At 32.9% G+C, this 24334-nt stretch overlaps 1 protein-coding gene across 2 annotated transcripts; it reads left to right on the plus strand.

The window, feature by feature from the left end:
- Positions 1-11858: 11858 nt before the first annotated feature.
- LOC110735222 (pentatricopeptide repeat-containing protein At5g39980, chloroplastic-like) lies at positions 11859-14850 on the plus strand. 2 transcript variants are annotated; one of them, XM_021915403.1, is made up of 2 exons: positions 11859-12013; positions 12624-14850. In XM_021915403.1, exon 2 carries the CDS (start codon positions 12634-12636, stop codon positions 14641-14643), a length of 2010 nt encoding a protein of 669 aa, XP_021771095.1. In that variant the 5' UTR covers positions 11859-12013; positions 12624-12633; the 3' UTR covers positions 14644-14850. The 2 variants fall into 2 exon arrangements, with proteins under 2 accessions (XP_021771095.1, XP_021771097.1); XM_021915405.1 differs by having other exon boundaries at positions 11860-12013; positions 12633-14850.
- Positions 14851-24334: the final 9484 nt, after the last annotated feature.

A 24334-nucleotide genomic window follows, 5' to 3' on the forward strand; every position in this document is an offset into this window, starting at 1 on the left:
CATGTCTCTAACCATTCCAATTTCATAATCATTAGAGTCTTGTTCTTGCACATTCATAAACATATTAGATTCATCAAATATCATATGAATGCTTTCTTCGACACACATAGTATTTTTTTTGTAAAATCTGTAAGCCTTGCTATTTGATGCATAGCCAAGGAACACAAATTCATCACTTCTTTCATCAAATTTTTCAATATTCCTTTTACCATTATTATGGACAAAGCACCTGCATCCAAAAGCTCTAAAGTGAGAAATATTGGGTATTCTGCCCTTAAACAGTTCATATGGAGTTTTGTTGATGATTGGTCTCATCATAACTTGATTTATAATATATCATGCAGTATTGATAGCTTCAGCCCAGAAGTTCCTTGGAAGTCCACTAGCTATGAGCATTGTTCTTGCCATGTCTTCTAGGGTTCTGTTCTTCCTTTCCACAACCCCATTTTGTATAGGGGTTCTTGGAGCTGAGAAGTTATGATCCATGCCATTCTCTTTGCAGAACTCATCAAATCTTGTATTTTCGAACTCAGTTCCATGATCTGACCGAATGTGGATAATTTGATTTCCATTAGTTTTCTGCACTTTCTTGGAAAATGACACAAATTCATCAAAGGTTTCATCCTTGCTAGACAGAAAAATCACCCAGGTAAATCTAGAAAAATCATCAATTATAACTAGAACATATTTCTTTCCGCTTCTACTTTGAACACGCATGGGACCACACAAATTCATGTAAATGAGTTCCAATGGTTTTGTGGTGCTCACCATGTTTTTACTTTTAAAAGATGACCTAACTTGCTTGCCTTTCACACATGCATCACATATATGTTGTATGAGGAACTTGACTGAGGGAAGCCTTATGACCAAGTTCCTCGCTCTAAGGTTATCCATGAGTGAAAACCAGCATGTCCAAAACACTTATGCCATAATAAAAGATCATCGTTAATGGCACTCAGGCATGTAAGGTTGTTCCTTGGGACAGAATTGAGATCCACAATATATGTGTTCCCTTTTCTAGTTCCTTCAAGAACAACCCTTCCTGCTTTGTCATTAATGATGTTGCACGAATCAGAAGTAAAACTTACAGAGTTTCCTTTGTCAAAAAATTGTGATATGCTCAGCAAATTGTGCATCAAACCCTCGACCAAAAGTACATTTTCAATTGAATGGGAACTTGACCTTCCTACTTTTCCTTTTGCAATAACTTCTCCTTTCTTGTTGTCTCCAAAGGTCACAGTTCCTCCAGAATAGGCCTCAAGAGAGAGGAATTTTGATTTGTCTCCTGTCATATGCTTTGAACAACCGCTGTTGAGGTACCACGTGTTGTTCTCCCTCACTAGGACCTGCAAAAGAACTCATTTATTAGTTTCAGGAACCCAGGTTTCCTTGGGTTCCTTGGACGTTGAAGCAATGTCAGATTTCCTAACCCAAACTTGCTTAACACTCTTACTAACAGATTGTTCCTTCTTATAACAAGTATCCATTAAGTAACATGTTTTTCTACAAAAGGAACAAACTTTATAGCTAGGTAAATCAACATATTTCTTTTTACCTTTATGCTTAGATCAAATGTATCCTAGTCCTTCAGTTCTTTTGGTTTGAGCATTCTCAATCCATTTAGGTATGCCAAGCTGACCAGTGCTTCTCTATTTTCTGATTGCAAGTTCCTTCTCTAAATTTGCCTTTTCAATTCTTAACTCATCAAGATTGTGTTTTAATTTTCAAAATCTTCATTAAATTTAGGGAATGATTCAGAAAAGGAACTTGACGATTTAAAGTCAGCACTAGCAAGCTTGTATTGAGTCAGTTCCACATTAACCATAATATTTTTATACATGAGCTTTTCATTCATTTCTTTTAAAAGAAGATTCTTATCAAAAAGATCAAAGAATCTGCCTTAAACATCAGTGCGCTGGTTCTCAATCCAGGTACTGTGTTCCTTGCAGACTTTAAGAGCTTTTTCACACTCATTAAGCCTTTTAATATCAATTCTCCAATCATCTTCCATTTCTAAAATAAAATCAATAATTACTTCTTTAGAAAGAGTTCTAAGGTGATTGGGATCAACAAGTACCTCTTTAGCCAGTTCTTCATTGTAAGCCTTTTCATCACGTTTGGCCATTAGACAAAGATTGGTTGTTTCTTCTTCAGGTTGTTCCTCCTCATCTCCGCTCTCAGAATCTCCCCAAGCAGCAATCATAGCCTTCCTAATGTCTGTTTTGTTAAAAGGAGTTTTGTTGCTATTGTTTTGTTCTTTGGCCTTCCCTTTCCCTTTCTCAGTTTCTCACAGAGGGCATTCTCGAATGAAGTGATCTAGAGACCCACATTTTTGACATCCGGAGTTAGCTTTTGAGGTAGAGGACTTTTTGGTGAAGTTCCTTGTTCTATTGTTTCGATTGAACATTCTCTTCAATATTCTCACCAACATGGCAGCCTCTTCTTCATCAACCTCGGAATCTTCTAGATCACCTGATTTGAGAGCCAAGCCTTTTCCTTTGTTCCCTTCATTATTGCTTGTTCCTAAATGCAACTCATGAGTCATGAGGGAACCATCAAGTTGCTCAGTGTTGAATTTCGTGAAGTCCTTAGTTTCCTGTAAGGTGATAGGTTTTCGTACACCTGTCAAAAATAAATTCCTAACAAATCCAACTAACAATGTAGCAGGGTAAGCAGGGTCGAATCCACAGAGAGATGGTATTCAATCTAACCTCTAAGAAATTGGAGAAACTAAACAAGTCACGGCTATGTTTGGGATATTTATAAACTTCCTACACTACTAGAAATTGATGAAATACCGATGGCAATTACCGTTGGCTATTAAATTCCATCGGTAATACCTTCAATTTCCGATGGTTTACGTGACCATCGGAAATTACTAAATTTACCGATGGTAAACCGATGGCTAAACCATCGGGAATTTATTACCGATGGTTTTCTTCCGTCGTAGAATTTTTTTAAAAAATAAATAAAACACTCAGTTTTTTACCGATGGTTATAGGCATCGGTAATTTTTAAAAAAATATTATTTTTTTTCCGATGGCCATTACCATCGGTAATATGCTGATATTTAAAAAAAAAAAAAACCACGACATAGTTTCAGGTTTTAGATCTATTTTTTTCAAAGTTCGACCCAAAGGAGAGAGAGAGAATACAGGGCGACGGTGAAGGGTTTCGGTGAAGGCGGCTGCCCCTGTTCCGGCGCATCATCACCAGTAGCACCGTCGGAGTCTTCGTCAGGTCCTGTTCCTCCGGTCGTCGGCCGGTTGTACATGGTAAGTGTCAATTTTTTTTATTTTTTTTTTGTTAATTAAACATTATTTTTTTCACTCAATTATTTACCGACGGATCATAAATCTTTACAGATTCGACAACCTAGTAGCAAGTATACCGACGATCTCCTTCCATAGGTGAGTAATTTGTTTAATTTTCAATTTTTGATGTCAAAACCCTAACTTTTTTTTAGTTAAATTCCCTAAATTTGGTTGTACTAGTTTATATGTGTTAATTATTTAGTTATGCTATATGATAATAACTTAGTTTTTTTAGTACTTAACTTGTTAACTAAAATATAATAATGTGTTAGGAGCTTGTCAGTTGGATGTTTAAATACACCTATTTGCTTCATGTTTCATAAATTAAAAAACAAAAAATTTATATGTTTCTAGCTTGATTGATTATGGATTTTGTTGTGAATTAATTATACATTTTGTGGATTTTTCTTTAAATTATTTTTATGTGTTACTTTTTTATGCAATGCTATATGGATAATGATGTTAATGTCTATAATTTTGTTTCTTGATCTTCATGTACTTGTTCAATTTTGATTCAACAATTGCATCATCATTTGCCTAGATACCCATTCAAGACATACACATTAGGTGTATGTCTTGAATAGTCTCCGGTTGGGACTGTTCTTGGACGTTCATTCTCACTTAGGTGGTTATTGTATGCCTTGTTATTGATTCTATGGAAAATTTTGGCTACGTGTTTTCCTAATCTGTTCTCTGGGTACACATATAAGTATACATAACTACTCATATTGTGTACTTGGAGAACTGTAGGGAAATGCTGCCGAATTTTCCATGGAATTGAAAACTTGGCATACAATTACTAGTGGGATTACACGTCCAAGGATGGGTTAGGTTGGAGAGATAAGGACCCTACGATGTCATTCATAACCTTATTGCTTGCTTTACTTGTTCAAACAACATGATTATTTTATTTAGATTGAATATTGTGGTCATTTGGGTGAGATTTGTAGAATTGCAATCATGAAACGAATAGAGCGTAGCTGGATGTATGAAAGGTTGGATGGCCGCAACATTAGACCGGAGTTCGTGAAAGGGGTTGATGAATTCATTCAGTTTTGTAAAGATCATCCAGAGAGCAGTAAAGTTGATGAGGTTAGGTGCCCTTGTGTCAAATGTCAGAATCTTCAGCTACATGATTCTGAGACGGTTAAAGTGCACTTATATAGAAAGGGTTTTGTGGAGGACTACCATGAATGGTTGTGTCAAGGTGAAGGGTTTCCAATCATCCCACCTCCCCAACCTAATCCATATCGTGACATGGTTAAAGTGCACTTATATCGTGACAATTACCGATGGCTGCCATCGGTAATTTTGTTTCCGACGGCTTTTCTTATTTTTTCCGATGGATTTTGTCCATCGGAATACAGCTTCATTCTTGTAGTGCTAAATATAATCTAAAAATAATTAAAGAAAAGAAATAAGAAAATAATATATACATAAGTTGCAATATTATTAGATGATAAATGATGACGTGGCACGAAGACTAAGTACGATGTGGGACGATGAAGCTACTCGAGGCTTCAAGGGCTGCTCGACTAGACCTGCGGGCGCAGGCCTAGCCGCGGCCTGGCAGTAGCATCAGGTGGCCTCGAGTGGGCGCGGGGCAGTTACACCTCGTCGCTGATTGCATTGCTCAGATTGAAATGGCCATATCTTCTGTTCTAATATAGCTTCTTTGGTTGTGTGACCTATCATTGGAAAGCTCTTCAAGTCTAGTTTCTAACGCAATTTGAATCGCTTCAATCCGATCTTTAAAACTCAAGTTATGATCAAAAGAGTGATCAAAGGTCTGTTTTGCCACTTTACAAACCTTCATTTTTCTTCGTTTCTAACTCAAATTCATTTCCGTAAAGTACATAACGACCCTTGTGAATGCTATATTCATGTATCATTCACATATTAATCAAAATCAACATCACAAACATGGGATCTCCAATTAATAAACTCAATTCATCGGCTTCCATCCAAATATCATCCGAATCAACTCCAAACACTACGAAAGCGTCCAAATGTCTATCAAATCACCTGAAACATTAATAAAAACACAAACGGAGCGTAATAGAGTACAAAACAAACAACTTATGTATTTACGACCTAATAAACGACTAAAAGACCTAAAAAGCAACTGTAAAATTAGCATAAACGTGCCTATAAATCCTATATAAATGTGATTCATCATAAGGCAGTCACCTTGGTTCTCCATCTTTCATCTTGAGGGAGGCTTCTTAGAACTTTCCTAACCTGCTCATCAATAGGGATTTGTTTTCCAAGAGAAACAAGCTCATTAATAATATTAGTAAACCTGGTTAACATTTCCTGTATTGTTTCTTTAGATTGCATTTCAAAACGTTCATATTTAGACATAAGCAGATCAATTTTAGAGCGTTTCACCTCGTTAGTTCCTTCATGTGTTACTTGAATTAAATCCCAAATTTCTTTAGCATTTTTACAACCCATAACACGATTGTGTTCATGGGGACCAAGACCACAGTGAAGTAATTTAACAGCAAGTGCATTAATTTTCATTTTTTTTCAAAATCTTCCTTATCAAATTCAGATATGGGTTTAGGCACTACCTCATTTTCACCAAAGATTTTGGTGATTTCGAAATCACCAACTTCAATAACTCTCCTAACTTGGTAGTTGTCATCTTTGATAAAAATTTCCATCCTGTTCTTCCAATAGGTGTAGAACTTCCCATTGAACATAGGAGGACGCTGCGTAGAGTAACCTTCTTCCAGTTTCTCGTGATTATTCATGTTGCTTCAGGAACTTAACTCGTCAGGGTTTCTTGATTTCTTCGAGGAACAGACTCTGATACCAATTGTTGACTCGAACAAACAATACAAGAGGGGGGGCGAATTGTATTGTAGAGGAACTAGGGTAATTTTTGCGGAATTTATAAAGGAACTCAAACAAAAACTAAAAGTGCAAAGAGAGATTTTACGTGGAAAACTTCTTGGCCCTAATCAAGAATAAAAACCACGACCACAAGGGATTTTAAACTCAACTCTTGATAATAATAGGGCAAACATCCTATTACAAATTAAGACTCTAAACTCAAGTTCCTCAACGAACTTAAGCTCCTATCAACTGATCCCTCAATCACTTGATCTCTCTAACTCTCTCTTTCTCCTTGCTTCACTCAAAGCAATAAAACACTCTTAGAGTTTCCCCAAACTCTATCCCAATACAACTCAAGATTAAACTCTAAATTGATAAGTACAAAGACCCTCAAGGACTTAAGTGGATTATGACTCTTTTGAAAGCTAAAAGACTGTAATGCTCAAGTGTGTTTTTCTCAACAGAAAACTAAAATATATTTATAGGCAGAGAAGGAAGTTAAAACATTTCCGTTTTGCCTTAATCTCCACTAATCCACAACTTCCATAAAACTAGGAAGTGCAGTTCGTGAGAGCTTGGGCAGCAAGTCAATCGAATTATAAGGAAGTGGTTAAACTGGCTTCCTTATTTTTCTCAACTTCTTTTGACAAGGTAAAACACACATTTGAAAGAATATTTTCCAAGTCATATTTTCCAAAGAATAAGAAAAGATCAAAACAGAAAATCTTTTTTAACCAAAAAAATATTTTAACATAAAAGATATTTTCGAAATTAAATCAGTTGAAATATGGAAAATAAAATCTTTATCAAATTAAATTAAATCCACTTAAATCCTATCAATAATCATTGTACTTAACATAATTACAAGTAGCCTAAAGTAAAGATAAAATACATTAGACTCCTTGATACTCTGAGAAGCTTCGACTCTGAAACTTCAGTTCCTCACTCAAGGAACTAGCTTTCGAAGCTTCAACTCTGGAGCTTCAGTTCCTCACTAAAGGAACACGACTTGTGATTGACTTCTTTATCCTCCCATAGCTAACTTAGATCTTGTTCCATGCTCCCTTCTTACTTAAGAACGTCATAGCATAAACCTGTCATTAATCAAAGCTAAAAACGAAAGTTAAACTTATATGAGTTTGCTTAGGTTCTTTGAGTCATCATCAAAACTTAAGGTCAACAGCGGTCAAAATCAAAGAAATTTTATATCACAAATAGGAAATTAAAAAAACAATGAACAATCGAACACGGATGTTGGCAAGCTGAGGCGATAACGGTGGTGATTAATGATGAAGATGTTGATCCGAATTTGAAGTTAGAGAAAGGAATGAAGTCAGAGAAGAGGAAGTGAGATGTGAGAGGAGTAAAACGAATGGAAAATGAGGAGTTAGGGTTTGAGATTATTATTAACTTCTCTAAAATTTTAATGTACCGCCAATCGCCAACCTTGAAATTTTGTTGTACCTCCAAATCTGAAATGTACTCCGCCAAATCGCCAAATCTGAAATGTGCTGTTTTTTTATTTAGGTTAATTCGTATTCGTGGATCAGCTCTAAGTGATTAGGTTCAAGTCCCCTCCCAATTGTTATTGCGAAGGATCGAACACAGGTTCATTTAGTAAATTCATGTTTTGCGAACGATTCATGAACACAGCTCATTTATTAAACGAGTTGATAAACGAGCATTTCATGAATGAGTGTTTAATAATAAACGAGCTTCTCTAATTAACGAGCTTTATATTTTTTGATATTTAAAGATCTCAAAAACAGCATAATAATTAAATTTTAATTATAAACTTAAGAGTTAAATTAACAATTGTGAAAGAGTTAAATTTACGATCAATTTATATCAAATCTATATTCAACATAAAAGCACTTTACATTGTTGTTCATGAACTTATCTGAATGAGCATATATATGTTCGTGTTCAAGCTCATTTATTAGACAAGCTTCAAATTTTGTTCAACCTCAGCTCATGTATTAAATAAACAAACATGAACAAGCTTCAACTGAGCTCAAACCCGAGTAGTTTATTGATCGGCTCGGTTCCTCATTTACACCTCTATCTATATCAACTGATTCAATAAGCTAGGTGTGAATGACTTTGACTTGCTCTTACTCAATCGATTCAATTAGCTATGTGTGAATTAATTTGACTTTCATCTATATCAATTGATTCAATTACCTATGTATGAATGAATTTGACTTTCATCTTACTCAATCGATTTAATTAGCTCTGTGTGAATGAGTCTGTGTGAATGAGTTTGACTTTCATCTCATTCAATTGATTCAATTAGCTATACGTGAATGAATTCTACTTTCATTATTCAATTGATTCAATTAGCTTTGTGTGAATGAATTTGACTTTCATCTTACTCAATCGATTCAATTAGCTATGTGTGAATGAATTTGAATTTCATCTATTTCAATTGATTCAATTACCTCTGTGTGAATGAATTTGACTTTCATCTTACTCAATCGATTCAATTAGCTATGTGTGAATGAATTTGACTTTCATCTATTTCAATTGATTCAATTACCTCTGTGTGAATGAATTTGACTTTCGCCTTTTTTAATTGATTCAATTAGCTATGTGTGAATTCCACTTTCATCTCATTCAATCGATTCAACTAGCTCTTTGTGAATGAATTTGACTTTCATCTATTTCATTTGATTCAATTACCTATGTGTGAATGAATTTGACTTTCATCTATTTTAATTGATTCAATTAGCTCTTTGTGATTAAATTTGACTTTCGTCTATTTCAATTAATTCAATTACCTATGTGTGAATGAATTTGACTTTCATGTTTCAATTGATTCAATTACCTATGTGTGAATGAATTTGACTTTCATTCATTTCAATTGATTCTATTAGCTCTTTGTGACTGAATATGACTTTAATCTATTTCAATTAATTCAATTACCTATGTGTGAATGAATTTGACTTTTAATTATTTCAATTGATTCAATTACCTATGTTTTAGTGTATTTCACTCTCATCTTATTAAAATGATTCGATTGCCTTTTTTTGAGTGCATTTGACTTTCATATGAACCAATTAGATTTGTTGAATGCATTTGACTTTCACATGATTTAATAAAAATGCATTGACTTTCATATGATCTAGCTAATTGACTTTGTTGAATGCATTTGACTTTCACCTATTCCAATTGATTAAATTACCTATGTGTGAATGAATTTGACTTTCATCTTAATCAATCGATTCAATTAGCTATGTGTGAATGAATTCGACTTTCATCCGATTCAATTGATTCAATTAGCTCTTTGTGAATGAATTTGACTTTTGTCTATTTCAATTGATTTAATTAGCAATGTGTGAATGAATTTGACTTTCATCTTACTCAATCTATCAATTCAATTAGCTATGTGTGAATGAATTCAACTTTCATCTCATTCAATTGATTCAATTAACTCTTTGTGAATGAATTTGACTTTCATCTATTTCAACTGATTCAATTACCTATGTGTGAATGAATTTGACTTTCATCTATTTCAATTGATTCAATTACCTACTCCTTCCGTCCCTAATTATTTGCTCCACTTGATTTTTTTGGTTGTCCCTAAAAGATTGCCCCATACTATTTTTGGCATCTTTTTCCACTTGCTCTCTCTCTATCTCTCTCCTCATTGATATTTGTGTCAACCCATGTGCACTAATTTTTGCCAAAAGCCTTAATAAAGTGATTTTTGTGGTTGGGGCAAATAATTAGGGACTGAGGGAGTATGTTTTAGCGTATTTCACTTTCATCTTTTTAAAATGATTCGATTGGCTTTGTTGAATGCATTTGACTATCATATATATGAACTAATTGGATTTGTTGAATGCATTTGACTTTCACATGATTTAATAAAAATGCATTTGACTATCATATATATAAACTAATTGGATTTGTTGAATTCATTTGACTTTCACATGATTTAATAAAAATGCATTTGATTTCATATGATCCAATTGACTTTGTTGAATGCATTGACTTTCACATGTTTTAATAAAAATGCATTTGACTTTCATATGATCCAATTGGCTTTGTTAAATGCATTTGACTTCACGTGATTTAATTACACTAATTGTTGATATGATTTGATCTAATAATTCAAACATTGGACTATCATACGATCTAATAAGCTTCGTTAAAACCATTTCACTCTTCTATGATTCAGTTAGCTTTGATGACTGCATTTGACTTTCATCTTACTCATCAATTAGTGCTACTCAATTAGTGTTATTCAATGGATTTGACTTTTATTTGATTCAATTAGCATTGTTTCATGCTCAATGCATTTAACTTTCATTCGATTTAATTACTTAGTTTTGTTTGAATGAGTTTAACTTCTATTTGGTTCGATAACATTGCGAAACTGGTCCTACATAATATGGTTTATATAATCTAACTAATCTAAATTATATAATTCATTTTATTATTGTAATATGTTTAGTAAATCTTTGTGTAAATGTGACATAGGTAGTTTTGCAAATTACCAAATTACAAAATTTAATTTCCTTATCAAAATTAATGCAAAAACCAATGTTTGTTCCTGTTATGATAATGAAAAGTTTGAATATGAAAATTACGTTTCGAAATTTAAATTTGAGTGCTGTTTTGGCTTTAAGACTATAACCAATTTTCTTTGCTTACTTTTCTTAATTATTCATCATTACTCAATTCATGAAACTTAAATTTGAATGTTGCTTTGATTTAGGAGGGACAAATCCCGCCCAAATACCCATCACTGTCACGGGTCAACTCAATCGTACCATCAAGTACGATTTTTGTCGTTCAATACACATCACTACCACATCCAACCATATATAAACCAAATTCATTACATTTTATACCAATGAACGATAAATTTTATCTAGATTCATTTCATACCAAAAAAGTTGTTATGGAGACTATCATTGAATTTTCCGTTATCGATGATTTACTTTGTTATGTTGCTGGTATTTCATAAAAGACTGACGAAATAATACTAGACTTCAAAATTTCCGAGGCATTGTACTACAAAAGTGGGTGACAATGTGACATTGTACTGCAAAAGTGGATGGCAAAAAGTAAAACTTCCTTATTTCTTATTTCTTTCTTTTGGAGTCATGTGACTTTTTTTGTTTTAACAATTTTATTTTCCTCTTTTTTTTCACATCTTTTTTTTATTTATAGTTTAGTCCCTCTGTTAGAGACATTCTTGTCTCTAGTTGCTAGAGGCTGTGAACCTCTCCTTTTTCGCTCCCACTTCCTATTTCTCACTCAATACTTCACTCCCTTGTCTCAATTTTTCGATTAAAGAAATCGAAACCATTGCAATTCACTTCTTCAAAGCAAAATTAAGGAACAAGAATTGATGTTGCTACAACATGACAACGATTCCATGGAGACAGGGAAGTGAAGTGAAGTTTCGAGTGAGAAATAGGAAATGAGAGGGAAAAAGGGAGGAACGACATTATTTGGGGTGCACATGACGTCATAAGGTGGTTGAGAGCCAACTAGGTAGCAACTTTTGGTGTTTAAGAAAAAAGTAGCAGTGACATTCAAAAAAATAATAGTAGATGGTAATTGTCAAAATTTTCAAAATGTTAAATGGCTGTAATTGACAAATATTTGTATAACTCGGGAATTATGTAATAGTGTAAATACCAATCCGTTCCAAGTCTAGCACAAGTCACAACTGGTCCAATCGCTGGCCATCTGGATATATAATTTTAAATTTCCGAATTTGGACCGTGAACGCCCACTTTTACGCAGCAGCTCTTTCTCTGTTCCTCCTTCATTGAACCATATTCTGACCTTCCTTTCTTCCATTGAAGCAGCTCTCCACCATTGAAGTACCCTCTGAGGTAAGCTGTTTTTCTTCTATTTGTTTGTTTTTATTCATTGAATTTCAATTTCACAATATAGGGTTATCCTTAATTGAATTGTCAGTATAGTCAATTTAGGGTTCAGGTAGATTTCAAAACTATGGGTTATTATTACTGAAGTTAAAGATAGATTATACCGAACATTAATGTTATTATTGTTAAGCAAGAAAAAATTTATGTGAATTTAGAGCTTAATTTTTATAATGGACTCAAATCATTTGCTTATAAATCTTCAATGTTAGGATAGAAGTATGAATTTGAAACTTTTCTCGTTGGGCCCTAGGCAGCTACCCCGCTTGCCCTTGCTCGGAGACGGGATTGTGGAGAGCCTATTATGTACCGTACAAATAATTATTTGCTCATTTGTTGATTAAATGAGCAAATGGCCCGGGTGTATGGTACATTCAGGTGGACATAACAAATTCTAGGGGTTGTGTGCCTATACATATAAATCAAATATAGAGTACGAGTTTCCATTTCATTTTCTTAGAAAGAATGGATTATTGTGAAGTTAGGGAGCGAAATTGTCGTAGTGTATGGTTGCTGAGCTCTTATCCATAAGTAAGATCTCTAAAATGGGTTTTTTTAGTTTATGTAGGATGCTTGATAATACTTTGTTGATGGTGGATGGAGGTGGTCTTGCAATTGCACACACTCAACGAATTTCCGCTTTTAAGAACATCATTCATGGACATAGAACTCGATGTAATCTCACACGAACCTCATTATCTTCAACCAAAGATGTTTGGACCAGGTTACCATCAGAGGCAGCCCCTTCTCCATTATCTACTTCTTTTACACAGCAATCACCACGAACATACCGCCAAAACCCACCTCAAAGAAACACTTTCTTGGATCACAGTGTAGACATGGATGATTTGTTGAAGTCCATTTCGCAAACTGCTGATGAGGGAGAGTTGTTTGCACTTTTGTCACCTTATAAAGGCAGGCAGCTATCTGTTCGGTTTATGGTTTCTCTTCTTTCTCGTGAATCAGATTGGCAACGGTCAATTGCATTGCTTGATTGGATAAATGATGTTGCTTTATATTCTCCATCAGTGTTTGTTTACAATGTTGTTATCCGTAATGTGCTTCGGGCAAAGCAGTGGGAGGTTGCTCATGGTCTGTTTGATGAAATGCGACAGAGAGCATTGGCCCCTGATAGGTTTACTTACTCGATGCTTATTACCCAATTTGGGAAAGAGGGCTTGTTTGATTCTGCACTTTCTTGGCTACAGAAGATGGAGCAGGATCGTGTGTCGGGTGATCTTGTTTTGTACAGTAACTTGATTGAGTTGTCTCGTAAATTGAGTGATTATTCCAAAGCAATTTCTTTGTTTTCAAGGTTGAAGAGGTCCGGTATTAGGCCTGATCTTGTGGCTTACAATACAATGATTAATGTGTTTGGGAAAGCTAAGTTGTTTTGTGAGGCTCAGGATCTTTTAAAAGAAATGAAAGAAAATGGAGTTAAACCAGATACAGTTAGTTACTCGACGCTTTTGAATATGTATGTGGAGAATCATAAGTTTGTTGAGGCATTGTCTGTGTTTTCTGAGATGAGTGAGGCTAAATGTGTTCTTGACCTAACTACCTGCAACATTATGATAGATGTTTATGGACAGCTTGATATGGCCAAGGAAGCTGATCAGCTTTTCTGGAGTATGAGAAAGATGGGCATTGAGCCTAATGTTGTTAGTTATAATACACTTTTGAGAGTGTATGGAGAAGCTGAGCTTTTTGGTGAAGCTATACATCTTTTTCGCTTGATGCAGAAAAAAAATATTGAACAGAATGTTGTTACCTACAATACCATGATAAAAATATATGGCAAGTCTCTGGAGCACGAGAAAGCTGGAAATTTGGTTCAAGAGATGCAGAAAAGTGGGATTCAGCCAAATGCGATTACATATTCAACCATAATATCTATATGGAGTAGGGCTGGGAAATTGGATCGTGCCGCCAAGTTGTTTCAAAAGCTTAGGAGTTCTGGTGTTGAAATTGACCAGGTTCTGTATCAGACTATGATAGTGGCTTATGAGAGAGCAGGATTAGTTGCTCATGCAAAACGGCTGCTCCATGAGCTTAAGTGTCCAGACAATATCCCCCGAGATACTGCAATAACTATTCTTTGCAGAGCTGGAAGGATTGAAGAAGCCACATGGGTCTTTCGACAGGCATTTGATGCTGGTGAAGTAAAGGATATCTCTGTATTTGAGTGTATGATAGAACTTTATTCGAGAAACAGGAAATATTCAAATGTTATAGAGGTATTTGAAAAGATGAGAGCAGCAAGATACTTCCCCAATTCAAATGTCATCGCTTTTGCCTTAAATGCTTATGGAAAAGTCAGGGATTTTGAAAGGGCTGATTTAGTCTATCGGGAGATGCGAGAAGAGGGCTGTATTTTCCCCAGTGAAGTTCATTTCCAAATGTTGAGTCTATATGGTGCAAAAGGTGACTTTGAGACTGTGGAATTACTTTTTGAGATGCTGAATTCCGACCCAAACATAAATAAGAAGGAATTGCATTTTGTTGTTTCTAACTCATATAAATCAGCTAGAAGACTCAGTGATGCTGCTAGAGTCATCAATGAGATGACTGACCAATGAAATCTTGATCGCCAAAATTAAAATGTATATGCTCAGTTTTGTACATTGCCTTGGCCTTAATTTGTTACATATTTGTGTTGTATTACTGTAAATGGTGTATATGTTCTCCATAATCTACACTTCATACATACTCTCTTCCGCCTAATTTTTGTGTAATAACAAACAGATATGTTGTCATGAAGTCGAGGTTTTTTTAATTCATTTTACTAATAATATTGTTAGAATATTATCCTGCTCCTCTTTTTCCTTGTTCTGTCTGGTAATTGCTTTGTTAGAAAGATCTCCATTGAAGATTGAATTAAATGGCTATGGTCTCTGAGGACCCTCTTCTAGTATCCGAAGCAACTGGTAATTATCTGCCTCTATACCTCTTAGATGATTTTAAGGGTTGACAATTGAATTTGATTAATCAAATTAGTGCTCCAATGTTTTGAGGGAATTTGTTATCTATTACTAGTGGAAGAACTAAGAAGCGTGTAGTCGTCAATGGCAACCTCATCCTCTTCTGCATATTTTTCGCTTTTGCTTCTTCTCTTTACTTCCAGATGCAAGGTCTCCTATCTATTTTTTCCAGGTGAGCATCAGTATCCTATTATCTTTAATTTCATTGTCCTGCGTACTGTGATACTTTTACATGTATTTCCTATTTAATTTTATAATAAATCGTGAAATTCTGTTGGTGTATTTGTACAATAGAATTGAGAATTCTACTGCAAACTTGTTTACACTCTTAAGCTACCCATCAAATGTCTTCTAGACCTAATAGGTGCTAATGAATAAAATTGTAGTTCTATACTTGATTATTTAGATTTTGCAGGGTTTAGTGATTAAATTCACTGCTTTGATCTGAAAAAGTGCAATTGATCTCTGCTGTTACAATGTGGTAGCTGTAGGTTTAAGACATAAAATTAGCTGTTAATTTTTTATTTGCATTTTCACAGTAGAAAAATTGAGGCCTCTTTGTTGTATGTTGTGTTGATTTTGGGTGGAAAATAAATTCCCTCTAAATATGCAATGCTCTCATTGACACTTTGAATGCCTGTAGGCCCCTGTTCTTCTATCTACAGATCCCAATAGACAATAGTTGCTCCCAGGTCCCAAGTAGAATGCATTAAAATTTTCATCAAAATAAAGAATACTCCTATTTGGCAACTATTTTTTGTTTAATTGAAATGAAATAATCTATTTTATTGGGATATATAGCTTTAAAGAATTAGGCTCTTTTACTGTAAAAAATAAGTACCCACTACGGGATTTTTGCTTTACAGAATGGAGACTTTAATAGTCTAGTTTTAATCTTTTGCTCATGCAAGCTTTGTGTTGGCTTTATTCCCAGATGATATGGTTCAGTTGCATTAACCAACAATCTATATCTCCTGTGGTCGTCCACAAATACCCTCTTCATCCGCCTGCTTCTATCCAGTCGTGCTTTTGCAGAATAAGTACCCATTGTGGGATTTTTTCATTCTAGAGTGGAGGCTTTACTAGTCTAATTTTGATCTTTTGCTCAGTCAAGCTTTGTGTTAGCTTCATACACTGAGAAAGAATTTGGGCTGTACAACCTTGTTTTTTTTAAGAAAAAATAAACTGCACATCTCTTTTGTTGAGCAACTGTGTTTCACAGTTTGTCTTCTCTATTTCAATATGAATTGTGTTATAATTTGAGGTGTTGCATGTTTTGAACAGGAAATGTCGATAGGCTTCATTAAATTTACTTTATAATTAGCTTAATGCAATTTAATTGCTCAAGTAGCTTCTGGAATGTTCAATTGCATAAACCAATATAACCTATTTCTCCTGTGGTCATCCACAAATAATTTCTTCCTCTGCCCGTTTCTATTCAATCATGCTCTTGCAAACCCGCTATCTTCAAGTCAGTACTTCAATCCAAGTGAATGAACTAGATAATTACATATAAAAATACTTCATATGTTTGAATTGTGTTTGTTGCTTAGGACTTGAGGAGTTAGGGTACGTTTCTTTTGGCTACATCATTTCTGACAACTAAAACTTGTACTGTATGTTATTTTGAATGAACGTCGGAAATAACAACTATGATCATATATTTCATATTTTAAGCAGGAAGTTGACAGTAAAATAATATCATGAAATTCGTTATCTCTAACATGTCCTCAGCATGTAGTTGCTGTGTTACCATTGGATGTTGCAGTGATTGCATTTTCATTTAAGATTGGTGAAAATAATGTTTTTAGTTTGGCATAGGAGCATTGAAGAACCATTTATGAAGAACAAAGGGTAACATCACAAAGACGAGTCTATGCTTCTGTAGCTGAAGCTGAAGTCGATATTCTGGTTGAAGCAGAAGCACTGCAGGTCTGTAGCGCATAAACTGTAATTATAGTGCTCTTCCCATTGACATGCTTTTCTGTAGGAGAGATGTGTTGGATCTGTATTGATGCATGCGAGTTGTTTATTTCTAAAAGTTACTAGGATTGTGAACGCCATACCATTTTGCACAAATATTCCGTATGTTAGCACAGATGAAATGAGCAATTAGTATATGATACTCCTGGAGTACCTAATATTGTACTCCAGGCCCAACCTAAATTAATGGGCTAAAACCCAACTAAAAGAAGCGCATGCGAAATTTTATTTTACGAAATAACAAATAAAGTAAATAAAATAACTTAAATTGTATATAAGAAAGATAGACTCAAAATGTCAAAATCAAACCATTTTATTTATCTCTCCACTCACTTTTCTTTTTTCTCTCTCAGTTTGAAATTACAGTTTCTCCAATTGAAATGGAGTGAAAAATCTTCAATTGCATGTCTGCAAAATATTGAAGACAAAATTCCTACTCAAGCAAGCCCAAAACTAACATAAGTTAATACTTGAAGTAAGTTTTTAAATAATTGTAAATTATTTTGCTAATTAGCTTTGAATTTGTGATAATTTTTGTATTTTTAAAATTTAATATGCAATTAATACATGTAGATATGATGTAGTAGATGAAAATGAAAAAGGAGATAAACAAATTTTGCTTCTACATTTTGATTTTTGGCTACTGTTATCTCAAGATAATATTACTGTTATTTAGATCTTATGTTATTTTGTGTTTAATTTGTGTTATTTTAGTCTTTGAAAGTAGTGGTGAGGAATGTTATTTTGTAATTTAAATGAAATTATTTTATTTAAAACCTAATGTTATTTTGCTTCTTAGGCTTCTGTTATTCAATTGCGTTCTTGTTATTTTGTTAAAACCATGTGTTATTTTACAGTCACCATATGTTATTTTGATAAATATAATTATGTTACTAAATTTTTCGTGCCTACAATTGTGTTACTTTGTATATAATCTTATGTTATTCTTTCAATATTTTTATGTTATTCTGTACATTTAATTTTATTCTACTGCTTTTGTTTGATTGTCTTCTTCGCACTTATCTCCTTTAATCTGCCATCATTAATGGCATTCCAATATGCTTTTTGAGTTTCTCTCTCCTTTTTTTTCCCCTTTCCCCCATCTTAATTGATTGATTTAGGGTATTATAATCCTTAATTTTTATCAAATTTTCTCTCTTCTGGGGGATATCTTTTTTTTTTTTTTTTTTAACAATTGTGAAGTTTTAATCCCGGAGTACCGTGAGCATTGTACTCCGGGAGTACAATAGAAATTGCGCAAGTTTGGACTATAGATTATTTGACTTTTGCGTTATTGTTGACCTTAAGTTTTGATGATGACTCAAGAACCTAAGCAAACCCATAGGTGTTTTAACCTTTGTCTATTAGCTTTGATTTGTTGACAGGTTTATGTATGCAACGAAGTTCTAGAGTTAGAATGGAGCATGGAACAAGGTCTAAGGATGAGCTATGGATGAGCATAGAAGACAATCAGAAGCCAAGTTCCTTGAGTGAGGAACTGAAGCTCCAGAGTCGAAGCTTCATAGTGTGTCAAGGAGTCTAATGTATTTTTGTCTTTATTTTAGACTTCTTGTATATATGTTAAGTACATTGTTAATTGATAGGGTTTAAGTGGATTTGATAAAGATTTTATTTTCCATATTTTAACTTGTTTTAATCTTATTTCGAAAAATATCTTTAGTTAAAATATCTTGATGGTTAAAAGATTTTCTGTTTTGATTCTATCCTATTGTTTTGGAAAATCTGACTTGGAAAATATTCTTTTGAAAACGGTTCTTTTACCTGGTCAAGGAAGTTGAGAGAATCAAGGAAGCAGTAAACCACTTCCTTGTAAAGTGCTTCAGCTTGGTGCTCAAGAATCCACGAACTACACTTCCTAATTTCATGGAAGTTGTGGCTTAGTGGGAGTTAAGGCAAACGGAAATATTTCAACTTCTTTCCTCTAGTATAAATAGGATTGGTTTTCTGTTTTGAAAGACACTTGAGCATTACAATCCTTAGCTTTTCGAAAAGAGTCAAAAATCCACTTAAGTCGTCCTTGAGTGTCTTTGTGCTTAGCATTTTAGAGTTTAATCTTAAGAGTGTTTTATTGCTTTGAGTGAAGCAAGGAGAAAGAGAGAGAGTTTGAGAGTTCGACTGATTGAGGGATCAGTTGAAGGGAGCTTAAGTTTGTAGAGGAACTTGAGTTTAGAGTCTTAATTTGTAATAGGTTGTTTGCCCTATTATTATTATTAAGAGTTGAGTTAAAATCCCTTGTGGTCGTGGTTTTTCTTCTTGATTAGGGCCAAGAAGTTTTCCACGTAAAATCTTTCTTTGCACTTTTAGTTTTTATTCAAGTTCCTTTATAAATTACGCAAAAATTACCCTAGTTCCTCAACAATACAATTCACCCCCCTCTTGTATTGTTCATTCAAGTCAACAGTTATTCTCAAGAGTTTTACAAGCAAAGTAGCAATTGACATCTGAGTTTGGATTACGGAGTACTACCCCCGCCTTTGTGGCTCTCTAAACACCAAAAAAAAAAATTATAAAAAATTATGGAGTACTATTTATTTACATTTGCGTATTACTCAAGCCCGGTTCAATTCACCTCCAATGCAAAATTATGACCCCAATTATCTCTAATTATCTTTAACAAAAGTCAATTTATGATATGTTTATGTAATTATGTTAAGAATATACATTAAGACAAATTTAAAAACGTCTCAGGTGGTAAGACTCCCTCCGTCCTTAAAAGAACTACCCTTTTGGTCAAATTTTAGTTTAAAATTAAAATGTTAATCCAATTTGTGTAAAATTTGTTTCCTAAAGTAAATTTTGCTTTTTTACGTACTTTTATTACTTTCTCTACTTTTTGTAAATTCAATGTAAATTTATCTTTTCAATGTAATTTTATTAGCTTCCCCAATCCCCATATACTTGTACTTTTCACTTAGTTTTCTTAATATCTGTAAAAAAAATACCAAAAAGGGGTCGTTCTTTTAGGTACTTTTCACTTAGTTTCACTTGTTTGATTATATAAAGAGACTGAGAGTAACAATTAAGTTATCTGTAAAAAAATACCAAAAATAACTTAATTGTTACTCTCAGTCTCTTTATATAATCAAACACCAATATTTTCAACTACTCATTTTGAAAAAAATTATAATAAAACCCAACTCATTGTAAATCTACAAAACTTAAATTCATCAAAAATTTGTTTGTTCAAATTATATTCCGTCAAAATAAAGATTTGAAATGAGATGAACAAAGGAAACAGAAAAATAATACAGTAGAATATATTATCTCTACAAATAATATGTTATCCTTCATTAAAAACAAGGCGATTGGATGATGCAAGATTTACGTGGCTTGAGTTTACATAGGGCCTGTTCTGATTTACTGAGCTAAAATGAACTGTTTGGAGCTAAACTGAATATTTTATGAGAGAAGGAAATTAGGAATTGAACTGAACTAAAAATAAGCTGAAGAGAACAAAGTTTAATTTCACTTACACAGAAGTGTTAAAGAATGTAATTACATAATCTTATACGGAGTAGATTATATTCAATTTATGATTGACCTATTAACTAAAATAATAAAAATTATGGTAGTCATTTTTCAAACAAATACCTTAAAATTTTTAGACAAGAATTTTTCCAATTTGCTTCTATCTAGAATTCAACTCAATAATTCGAGTAATTTAGGTCTTGTTCTCTTTACCTTACTTTCATTTATTTCAGGAAAAATAAGTTTAGATAATTTCAGTTTAGATAAGTTCAGGAAAAATAACTTCATATAAGTTGCGATGGTTAAGGGCAAACACAAGTTTATCTACCAGATAAACGAATTTCTGTTAATATGATGACATTTTTTTAAATATATTGAAAAAGCGTGGTCATTTATTCAGTACTTTTGGTGAGCTGTTCAAGTAATGTTTGCAACTTTCTTTTACTGTTTGGTGGGGAAATTACACATGTACCCCTCAACTAGTACATGAAAAGACACATGTACCCCCTCTTTGGTAATTGAAAAGACGATTATATCCCTAGATAAACAAATTATGTTTATATGGGGAATTAACTGTGTACAGCTCGATGTTAATCAAAGTTCAGATAAGTAAAAATTAGGTGAATAAATTCACCCTTATAATCATATACTTCCTCCGTTGTTTATTACTTGATCCGGTTTGACTTTTACACTATTCACCACCCCTCCTTTGACCGTTTTTTGTGAATAATATGTAAGGAAAAAATATATTCATGTATGATCTTTTTGGATTTATCTCAATAAGTACTATCATAATATATAATTTTAACTTATGGAGAATTTAAGGTATTAATCGTTAAAATTTTGCATTGGCAAGCGTGATAAAAGAAACAGGTCGAGTAAAAAAGAACAGAGGAAGTAGTAAAATATAGTGGTAGTGTGTTTGGAATTTGGATTGAATGAGAAGGATGCTTCTTCTCACATGTAAAGTACTCCATAATCCTTAGTCAAATGTTTAAAATCCAAATATAATATGGGTTTTTAATGAAGAACTTTTTTTTTAGTGTTTAATTTTTTCATAATGCACGCAAAGTTGGAAAATTAAAAGAGATAAGTTTTGAGATGTCTGTCAATATCCGTGACTTTGAATGTAAGTTAGGCATTGAACTAGACTTTTTGGATGCATAAGTAGAGGAATAACAAGTACGACTACTTTTCATGGGTTTCAATTGAAGTGATGTTTTCCTATTTTAATCTTCGTTTGCCGTTACAATTACATTAAACTTGACTTTATTTGTTCTTGATTTCGTTTTCCATTTGATTTTCTTAGTGGATTACTCCCATGATCGTATTTAGTTATGATTTATTAGTAGAGGTTAAGGTTAATAGTCATGTATTTTAGGAAGAATTGAATGAGAGTAAATAAAAGATTAGATGAATATAGTGGAGGAAAAATGGAAATAAATAAGGAAAATTTGACTTTTATTACCTATTTATTTATCTTTATTTTTTACTATCACATAAAATCACATAATTTAAATTTAACTTTAAAGAATAAATAGGTATTTTTTTTTTGAGGAAAATATATAGGTATTTTTAAAATAACAAAATTGGTAGAAAAAAAAAATTAGGTGAGTCACACTCACATAAGTTCAATGTATCTTTCCTCAAAAAAAAAAAAAGTCCAATGTATCTACACTAATAATCTAATATTTGATATTAATAATCTAATATCTGAAATTAGATTATTAGATTACTAGTATAGTACCCGTACGTTGCACGGTGGTGATAAGTAATTTTTTCATATTTCTTTTATATATTTTGTTGTTGATATTATTTTAAAATAACTTGGCTTGCTTTTTAAAAAATAAAAAAAATAAATACTAGTAAATAAAATTGGTATATAAATATTAATTAAAACATGTACATAATCCTTTTTTTTTAATGTTTATTATTTATTGTTGCATTATAATATTTACTACAATATTATATAAAATTTTCTAAAATGATGGTTAAACAAAGTAGTGATGAGTATACAACAATATTGATGCCAAAATCAAATTCCATATTTTTAGTTTTAAACCTATGTAATCCTAAAATCTAGCAAGTAAAAGGAAAGGGTAAAAAAAATTAAATAAATAAATAAATTGATGACATCATAAGTAAATTTCGAGGGAAAATTTTTAATGAGAGTTTGACACGTAGGACACTTTAAGGAATTGATTACATCAACACGTTTTGTTTTAGTAATAGTTAATAGATTAATGTCATATATTAGATTAGTAATGTGAGATACTTAGAATTCTCCTGTTAGATACTCTATCCGTGTTTTAATAAGTGTTACACTTGCCAAATCCGGCCGCGTTTTAATAAGTGTTGCATTTTTATTATTATTATTATTTTATTTTTTTATTTTATTTTATTTTTTTTTTGCAAAAATCTTTTAAATATGTATTTATCTCTTTTCTCATGGTCTCCACCCAAACCCACTACTACCTTTTTATTAATTATTTCCTCTCACATTCATTACTTTTTGATAAATTAACCCCACTATTTTTCTTTTGCAATTTTATAATACTCCAATTACCCCATTGACCTCTTGGTAAGGTAAGAAAAAAGGGAAAAATTAGGACCCCCTCCTTCCAAGGGGCGATCCTAAAGCATCTGAGGTGAGAATGGGGTATAAAGCTGAAGAGTATTAAGTGAATACAACACATTACAAATTATTTTTCGAACTTGTAAAAAATACGGAGGGATAGAACAAAAAAGGTAAAGTGTTAGGTGAGACGAACTCTCGTAAGTCCACCATCTTCATTCTCCTTCTTCCCTTTTCTCTCCGCCTCCTCTCCCGCACCTCCCAACTTGCCGGCGATGAAGAATGATCGGATGCAACTTGCGTTGACGATTAGTGCTTTGAATTCGGAGTTTCGAGATAATCTGGACAATGACCAGTTCGAGGAGGTTGAATTATATTAATAATGGTCGAGATAAGGAGGATTTTGGTGAGGCAGCTTTGTCGCAGCGGTTTTGGGTGAAATTGATTAATTTGATTTTGTGAAATTCGATTGTGGAATTGTTAATTGATGATGAAATGTAAGAGTTTGTTAGAGATAATGTGAAATCTGAGGGTTGAGGAGAGAGAAAATATTGCAGTCATGGGAGAAGAAGAGGGTCAGTGGTGAAGGAGAAAATGATGCCAGGTATTAGATGTTTATTGTTTGGTATTTGATTGTTATGGTTTGGTATTAAATGTTTATTGTCAAATACTCATGAATGTCGATGTTAATCTTTGATCAATAATATCTTTAATTATCAATAAGTATATATTTTAACAATTGAAATTTAATAATCTATTCATTGATGATTCCAACAAGTACCCACAAGACTATATTTTTTCTTATATAAATCACAAACATTAGTTAAAGTAAGATGAATGAATAATGTTAAAAATAGAAATGGAGCAAGTATTTAAAAACTGAGGGAGTATTAGATTAATATTGTTAGGTATTAGATTAGTATTGTTAGGTATTAAATTAATATTAATTGGTTTAAAATTTGTGAAATTAGAAAATTTTAGACAGGAATAAGATAATTTAAGTCTAGTAATACTATTTTAGTAAAAAATAAGATAACATTTATCAGGAATAAGCCAATATTATCAATTTTATAAAATGTTGGTGCGTGGGCTTTGATTAGATTTTTAGACCCGCGCCTTTTTGTTGCTGAGCCCGATCTCACCTGAGTCCTTTCTACGCAAAATTTCTCAACAAAATTATTTTATTTTATTTTATTATTATTATTATTATTATTTTTTAAGATAACCAAAAATGTAAAATCT

The sequence above is a fragment of the Chenopodium quinoa genome, unplaced genomic scaffold (genome assembly GCF_001683475.1).
Source record: "Chenopodium quinoa cultivar QQ74 unplaced genomic scaffold, ASM168347v1, whole genome shotgun sequence".
NCBI lineage: Eukaryota > Viridiplantae > Streptophyta > Magnoliopsida > Caryophyllales > Amaranthaceae > Chenopodium > Chenopodium quinoa.